This window comes from Theropithecus gelada, unplaced genomic scaffold (assembly GCF_003255815.1).
Source record: "Theropithecus gelada isolate Dixy unplaced genomic scaffold, Tgel_1.0 HiC_scaffold_15894, whole genome shotgun sequence".
NCBI classification, from domain to species: domain Eukaryota; kingdom Metazoa; phylum Chordata; class Mammalia; order Primates; family Cercopithecidae; genus Theropithecus; species Theropithecus gelada.
The window spans coordinates 9889-18291 of record NW_020257652.1 but is presented as its reverse complement, the minus strand read 5'-3'; the positions used below and the strand labels follow the sequence as shown (position 1 = coordinate 18291).

At 47.5% G+C, this 8403-nt stretch overlaps 2 protein-coding genes across 2 annotated transcripts; both read left to right on the top strand.

Annotated features, from left to right (window-relative positions):
• Positions 1 to 1207: 1207 nt before the first annotated feature.
• Positions 1208 to 3661, top strand: LOC112617205 (protocadherin gamma-B3-like). The gene is given in 3 exon segments (XM_025373959.1): positions 1208 to 1342; positions 1345 to 3281; positions 3283 to 3661. Coding segments are annotated over 3 exon segments (2451 nt in total).
• Positions 3662 to 4751: 1090 nt separating this feature from the next.
• Positions 4752 to 7379, top strand: LOC112617204 (protocadherin gamma-A6). The gene has a single exon (XM_025373958.1). It carries the CDS (start codon positions 4904 to 4906, stop codon positions 7364 to 7366), a length of 2463 nt encoding a protein of 820 aa, XP_025229743.1. The 5' UTR covers positions 4752 to 4903; the 3' UTR covers positions 7367 to 7379.
• Positions 7380 to 8403: the final 1024 nt, after the last annotated feature.

Genomic DNA, 8403 nt, shown 5'->3' with positions numbered 1-8403 from the left:
ATGGTAAACTGGGGACCAAGGAAAAGTGGACAGGAAGATTACTTACATAATTAAATAATATAATTATAAGGACTCACAATTCACTCCCCAATCCTAATAAACACATCATTGTCAGGCTACTTGAGAAGAAGCAGTACGGTTCAGAACAATTGTGATGTAGTATGAAGAAACGTCTTCTGTGAAAGTTTTTCATCTGGTCCAGGGTGGTTCATGCCTTATAATCCCAGCACTTTGGGAGGCTGAGGTGGGAGGATTGCTTAAAGCCAGGTGTTGACGCCCAGCCTGGGCAACATAGTGAGACCCCACCTCTACAGAAAAAAGTAAAAATTTCAATCATACTTATTTAATTAAAAGTAGACACTTGGAAACAAAGGAAAAGAGACCCTCTTGCTTCTTGCTATACTTCTATTTTATAAGGTCAATCATTTCCTCATTACCTGTAACTTCTTTTGGGGGGAAATAATAAAGATAAAAGAGAAGAAAGTGAAACATAGGATGAAACTAAAAGCTATGAGATTATAACTTTTAGAAGTTAGAAGAAAAGGAAATAGAATGCAATAACAATACACGTGAAGCTGATATTTCAAGCATCTTTATACTGCGTCTTCTGCCATCACCAAAAATAGCTTTCATTCGTATGATTTTTCTATGTATCATTTTATTTGGTCCTCATTTCTACTAAAGTAAGCAGAGAAGATGTTATTATGACCATTTTATGAAAATAGAAACTAAAAAACATGACGGGATTGAGCAAGATTATCTCTGCCCTTTGACAAGTAAAAGGTACTTGATTTGGATGGATGAAGCTCAAATTAAAAGAAATAACAGACTAAAGATATAGTAAATATATTTAATGTTTTTTAAAAGTTCTTTTAAAATGGGAAGAAAGTATCACTATCAGTACACTGCCGATTTTTCTCCTAACTGGCTCCTTATTTGGAGAGGATTTAGTCACCACTGCTGCAGTTCTGCATCGGAGGCGCTGGGTGCCGGTCTTGGCTAGTGCTGTGCAAAGTATTGACTCCTCCCGCCGCAGCCAACTTGGAAGAAAAGTGTACTCTCTATCCGGCTTCCTGCAGCGGAGACACCCATCAGAGAACCGAAGCACCAAGACAAAACAAATAGTTGGTTCTGCTCAGAGAGGTCTTGGGATTATTTAAAGATCTCCTCTCCTCGGATTTAGAAAGGCAAAGGCGCGGAGAGGGGGATGGGAAATAGCTCCGGATGGAGCGGCCCAGCAGAGCGGAGGCGAATGCTGTTTCTCTTCCTGCTCTCTTTGTTAGGCCAGGGGCTCTCCCAACCGATCCGCTACGCTATTCCCGAGGAGCTGGACGGAATAGCGGAGGAGGCTCCCTGGTAGGGAACCTCGCCAAGGACCTGGGTTTTGGCGTAGGGGATTTACCTACTCGGAACCTGCGGGTTATTGCAGAGAAGAAATTCTTTACCGTGCGCCCCGAAAATGGGGACTTATTTGTGAGCGACCGTATAGACCAAGAGGAGATTTGTGGCAAGAAGTCAACGTGTGTTCTGGAATTTGAAATGGTTGCTGAAAAGCCTTTAAACTTTTTTCATGTAACCGTGCTGATCCAGGATATTAACGACAACCCACCGACCGTTAGCGAAAATATCACTGAGCTGGAAATCAGCGAACTGGCGATCACTGGAGCCACCTTTGCCTTGGAATCTGCTCAGGATCCTGATGTAGGTGTCAATTCGCTGCAGCAGTACTACCTCAGCCCTGATCCGCACTTCTTTTTAATTCAGAAGGAGAACCTGGATGGCAGTAGGTACCCAGAACTGGTACTGAAAGCACCCCTGGACAGGGAAGAGCAGCCGCATCACCACCTGGTCCTCGCAGCTGTGGATGGGGGCGAGCCCTCCAGAAGCTGTACCACCCAGATCAGGGTAATTGTCGCAGACGCAAATGATAACCCCCCAGTATTTACTCAGGACATGTACAGGGTCGGTGTTGCAGAGAACCTGCCCGCTGGCTCCTTGGTATTAAAAGTGATGGCCACTGACTTGGATGAGGGCGTTAATGCCGAGATCATCTATGCCTTCATCAGTATTGGTAAGGCAGTGAGACAATTGTTCAAGCTGGACAGTAAAACGGGGGAACTCACCACTGTTGGAGAACTGGACTTTCAAGAGAGTGATAGCTACACAATTGGGGTGGAAACAAAGGATGGTGGACATCACACTACATATTGTAAAGTACAGATAGATATTTCAGATGAAAATGACAATGCCCTGGAGGTAACCCTGGCTTCTGAATCCCAACATATACAAGAAGATGCTGAGCTGGGGACTGCTATTGCCCTGATCAAAACACATGATCTAGATTCTGGATTTAATGGAGAAATCCTATGCCAACTAAAAGGAAAGTTTCCCTTTAAAATCGTTCAAGATACCAAAAACACATACAGGTTGGTGACAGATGGAGCCCTGGACCGGGAGCAGATCCCAGAATACAATGTGACGATCACAGCTACCGACAAAGGCAATCCACCGCTCTCCTCCAGCAAGACCATCACTCTGCACATCCTTAATGTCAACGACAACGTTCCAGTTTTCCACCAGGCCTCCTACACGGTGCATGTAGCTGAGAACAACCCGCCTGGAGCCTCCATTGCTCATGTTAGCGCCTCGGATCCCGACTTGGGACCTAACGGCCTTGTCTACTACTACATCGTGGCCAGTGACCTGGAGCCGCGGGAGCTGTCGTCCTACGTGTCCGTGAGCGCGCAGAGCGGGGTGGTGTTCGTGCAGCGAGCCTTCGACCACGAGCAGCTGCGCGCCTTTGAGCTCACGCTGCAGGCCCGCGACCAGGGCTCGCCGGCGCTCAGCGCCAACGTGAGCCTGCGGGTGTTGGTGGGCGACCGCAACGACAATGCACCGCGGGTGCTGTACCCAGCTCTGGGGCCCGACGGCTCTGCGCTCTTCGATATGGTGCCGCACGCTGCAGAGCCTGGCTACCTGGTGACCAAGGTGGTGGCGGTGGACGCAGACTGGGGACCCAACGCCTGGCTGTCCTACCACATTCAGCAGCCTAGCGAGCCCGGGCTGCTCAGCCTGGGGCTGCGCACCGGTGAGGTGCGCACGGCGCGTACCTTGGGCGACAGGGAGGCCGCCCGCCAGCGCCTGCTGGTCACTGTTTGTGATGGAGGACAGCCGCCTCTTTCAGCCACCGTCACGCCGCACCTAATCTTCGCAGATAGCTTGCCAGAGATACAACCTGACCTTAGCGACCGTCCCACTCCCTCTGACCTTCAGGCAGTACTAGTTTCACCTAGTAGTGGCGTTGGCCTTGATCTCAGTGCTCTTCCTCCTCGCGGTGATTCTGGCCATCGCCCTGCGCCTGCGACGCTCTTCCAGACCCGCCACTGAGGGCTACTTTCAGCCTGGTCTCTACTCCAAGACTGTACCTGGAGTTCTCCCCAACTACAGTGAAAGGACTTTGCTTTATTCCTACAGTCTGTGTGCTGCCTCACATTCCTCAAACACCGAGTTTAAATTTCTCAATATAAAGGCTGAAGATGCTGCACCACAAGATCTGCTATGTGGTGAAGCGTCTTGGTTTGAAAGTAATGACAATCCAAAAATGCCTTCTAATTCAGGCAATTTGCAACAGGTGAGTTTCTTCAAACCTTTCCTTCCATAAATATAATTGGGTTTCAATTCATTGATTTAGAGATAAAATGTTTACAGATTAAATATTTCCTGATTACATTATTTTATTGATTTTCTGGGTGTGGAGTAGGGTGCCTAGGAAATTCTTTGTAGAATTTCCTGTAGAATATCTGTATGGCAGTTGTTCTTTCATAGAAAGCCTCCTTTTGATAGTCTTGAAATTTTTGTTAATCCTAATACACTATAATCTGAAACATTTTTAATACAGTATTGTCTCACACTGTCATTTTCAGACATATCTATCCAGAATTAGACACAAATCTGCACAATTAAGTGGTTTACTTAGTTTTAATGCAGTCAATCCTAAAATATATTAAACATAATGTATATCTTAAGACATTTTTAATGTAACCTATATATAATATTTTTACTTCTCTTTGCATGTTTTTTAAAGTATACACAGATGTTGCCTGTGTCAGGGCAGTTTTTAATTTCTATGCTAATCAAAAGAAATAATGGATCTCAAATGGCAACTCTTGTATTGGGTACTATAGTGAATTGGTTCAAAATGTGTTTGTGTAGCATATGCCTGTAGTCCCAGCTACTCGGGAGGCTGAGGTGGGAGGATCCCTTGACCCCAGAAGGTTGCGGCTGCAATGATCTATAATTGTGCCCCTGCACTCTAGCCTGGGAGACAGAGAGAGAGTTTGTCTCAAAAAAATGTGTTTGTGGTTGTTGGTACCCTTATTGAAAGTGGGACTAGTGTAAATGATGGTGAAATATGATAATTCAAAATTTACAGAAGATTGTAATATTATTTCTGTTCCCCAAGATCCTAAGAGATATTTTCATAAAAATGAATGGTAAACATCAGAGAACATTTAAAATTATTCAGAATAATCTCTTGCACTCTTCTAAATGCTTCATTGTCTTGGGAAGGGAAATATTATGAGTGTCATCTATGCAGATTTAGCAGAAATAAAAGCCTCTGTATGATAGTTTCACAAAACGATGCAGTATTAAGTTAGGACTCTGAGCGTCGCTGTTCACTAACCCGGGCAAGAAAATCAACGGAAACTTGAGTTACATCCTCCAACCACAAAGCAAATCAGACAGGAAAGCAGGAAAGCTGTGCGGAAATTCTGACCTGAAACGCTTCGCATCCAGTCTCTGCTTGTTGAAGGAACTTCACCGCTATTTCTGAGAAGAGCAAAAGTGATGAAGACCTGTTTTTCCTCTTCTTAATCCCAGAGAAGTCTCTAATAAACCAGTAATGGCGCCTCTGCAGAGGCGTCCGCTGCGCAGCGAGCAGGTCCTGCTCCTCACGCTCCTGGGGACGCTGTGGGGGGCCGCGGCAGCGCAGATCCGCTACTCTATTCCCGAGGAGCTGGAGAAAGGCTCCTTCGTAGGCAACATCGCCAAAGACCTGGAACTGGAGCCCCGGGAGCTGGCGGAGCATGGAGTCCGCATCGTCTTCAGAGGTAGGACGCAGCTTTTCTCTCTGAACCCGCGAAGCGGCAGCTTGGTCACCGCGGGTAGGATAGACCGGGAGGAGCTCTGTGCTCAGAGCCCGCGGTGTCTGGTGAGTTTTAACATCCTTGTCGAGGATAAACTGAATCTTTATCCCGTGGAAGTGGAAATAGTGGACATTAATGACAATACACCCCAATTCTTAAAAGAAGAATTGGAAGTGAAAATTCTCGAAAATGCAGCTCCATCCTCTCGTTTTCCACTAACGGAGGTCTATGACCCTGATGTGGGAATAAACTCCCTTCAGGGCTTTAAGCTCAGTGGTAATAGTCACTTCTCAGTGGACGTGCAAAGCGAAGGCCATGGGCCCAAGTACCCGGAGCTGGTGCTGGAGGGCACCCTGGACCGGGAAGGAGAAGCCGTTTACCACCTGGTCCTTACTGCCATGGATGGCGGTGACCCTGTCCGCTCAAGCGTTGCCCGAATTCTGGTAACAGTTGTAGATGTGAATGACAACGCTCCAGTGTTTACTCAGCCTGTCTACCGTATAAGTGTTCCTGAAAACCTGCCAGTAGGCACACCAGTGTTGGCAGTAAATGCCACCGACCAGGATGAAGGAGTCCACGGGGAAGTAACTTATTACTTTGTGAAGATTACAGAAAAGATCTCACAAATTTTCTGTTTGAATGTTTTGACTGGAGAAATTTCAACTTCTGCAAATCTAGACTATGAGGAATCGAGATTTTATGAGCTGGGTGTTGAAGCCCGGGATCAGCCAGGTCTTCGAGACAGAGCGAAAGTCTTAATAACTATCTTGGATGTCAATGATAATGTACCAGAAGTGGTTGTTACATCTGGAAGCAGAACAATTGCTGAAAGTGCACCTCCAGGAACAGTCATCGCTCTTTTTCAAGTGTTCGATCGAGACTCTGGCCTGAATGGCCTGGTAACCTGTTCCATCCCGAGAAGTCTCCCATTTGAATTGGAAAAGTCAGTTAGCAATTATTATCGATTAGTGACAAATGCAGCTCTAGACCGGGAAGAGGTATCCTTATACAACATTACTGTGACAGCCACGGACAAAGGAACACCACCTCTGTCAACAGAAACAATCATCTCCCTAAATGTGGCAGACACCAACGACAACCCGCCCACCTTCCCCCACTCATCCTACTCAGTCTATGTCCTTGAAAACAACCCCAGGGGCGCCTCCATCTTCTCTGTGAATGCACTGGACCCTGATATGGACCAGAACGCCCGAGTCTCCTACTCACTGGCAGAAGACACCCTCCAGGGGGCGCCCCTGTCCTCCTACGTGTCCATCAACTCCGACACTGGGATTCTGTACACCCTGCGCTCCTTCGACTATGAGCAGTTGAGAGACCTACAGCTGTGGGTGACAGCCAGCGACAGCGGGGACCCGCCTCTTAGCAGCAACGTGTCACTGAGCCTGTTTGTGCTGGACCAGAATGACAATGCGCCCGAGATCCTGTATCCTGCCATCCCCACAGACGGTTCCACTGGCGTGGAGCTGGCGCCCCGCTCCGCAGAGCCTGGCTACCTGGTGACCAAGGTGGTGGCGGTGGACAGAGACTCGGGCCAGAACGCCTGGCTGTCCTACCGCCTGCTCAAGGCCAGCGAGCCGGGACTCTTCGCGGTGGGGCTGCACACGGGCGAGGTGCGCACGGCTCGGGCCCTGCTGGACAGAGACGCGCTCAAGCAGAGCCTCGTGGTGGCCGTCCAGGACCACGGCCAGCCCCCTCTCTCCGCCACTGTCACGCTCACCGTGGCTGTGGCCGACAGCATCCCGGAAATCCTGGCCGACCTGGGCAGCCTGGAGCCCTCCGACGGTTCTCACAACTCTGACCTCACGCTGTACCTGGTGGTGGCGGTGGCCGTGGTCTCCTGCGTCTTCTTGGCCTTCGTCATCGTGCTGCTGGCGCTCAGGCTTCGGCGCTGGCACAAGTCACGCCGGCTGCAGGCTTTGGGAGGTGGCTTGGCGAGCATGCCCGGCTCACACTTTGTGGGCGTAGACGGGGTTCGGGCTTTCCTGCAGACCTATTCCCACGAGGTCTCACTCACTGCAGACTCGCGGAAGAGTCATCTGATCTTCCCCCAGCCCAACTATGCGGACACGCTCATCAGCCAGGAGAGCTGTGAGAAAAGCGAGTCTCTTCTCACAACTCAGGATTTACTTGAAACGAAAGGAGACCCCAGGCGACTTCAGGTGAGTTTCTTTCCAGGCGGAAGCGGAAGAGTAATCTGATCTTCCCGCCACCCAACTATTTAGACACACTCATCAGCCAGGATGGCTGTAAGAGAAGTGAACCTCTTTTGGTACAGGAAGATTCGTGATTTTGTAAAGTGGAAGACTCCCTTGTTCAGGTGAGGGAATTGTTTTTATTGGTTGGCATGAAAATTAAAGATTATCTTTGATTAGTGCTTAATTTTCTTAGTCCTTTGCAGGGAATCACATAATTCTAATGTTTTTCTTTTATATCAAAAGAATGTTCTGAAGTCTTAATTGTGTGGGGGGAAAATAATGCATGTCCTAGTTTTTCTTTACCTTTCTCTTCTTGGCAAACTATTTGTGTCTTGGATTGAGTACATCTCGTTTCTTAGGTTTTTTCCTATTATGTGACATTTGTAAGTTTCTTTCTTTTTCTAATGTGGGGAAAAATAATCTTAATTTAGGTCAGTGTTATCAAGATCTTGGTTTTAGCTAGCATGGTGGCTCACACCTGTAATCCCACCTCTTCAGGAGGCTGAGACGGGAGGACCCCTTGAGGCCAGGAGTTTGAGACCAGCCTAGGCAACATAGCACCACTCTGTCTCTACCAAAAAGAAAAAAAAAAAATTAGCCAGATGTGTGGTGTACACCTGTAGTCCCAGCTACTCGAGAAGCTCTGATAGGAGGATTGCTTAAGTCCAGGGGTTTGAGGCTGCAGTGAGATATAATTGTGTCATTGCACCCTAGCCTGGGAGACAGAATGAGTCTCTCCCTCTCTCTCTTTCAAAAAAAAAAAAGAGTTTGTTTTTTTCGGTGTTACTTAATAATTGTAAATGACGGAGGTTCATACAAGAGATCTTTCACCTTTACTACTTAGGAATCAAAAATTATTTTTAAAAAGATAAGAATCGTTGGTAACTGCAGCAGGGAGCACCTGATCTTTGGCGTTAAAAGACTTGAATAACATTCCTGTAACTATCTGTCATTTACTTGGGCCAGTTACAATCGCCATTATCTTCCAACTAAAATTAAGACTTAAAAGACTTCCCTTATTAGAGATGGGATGTCCCTCT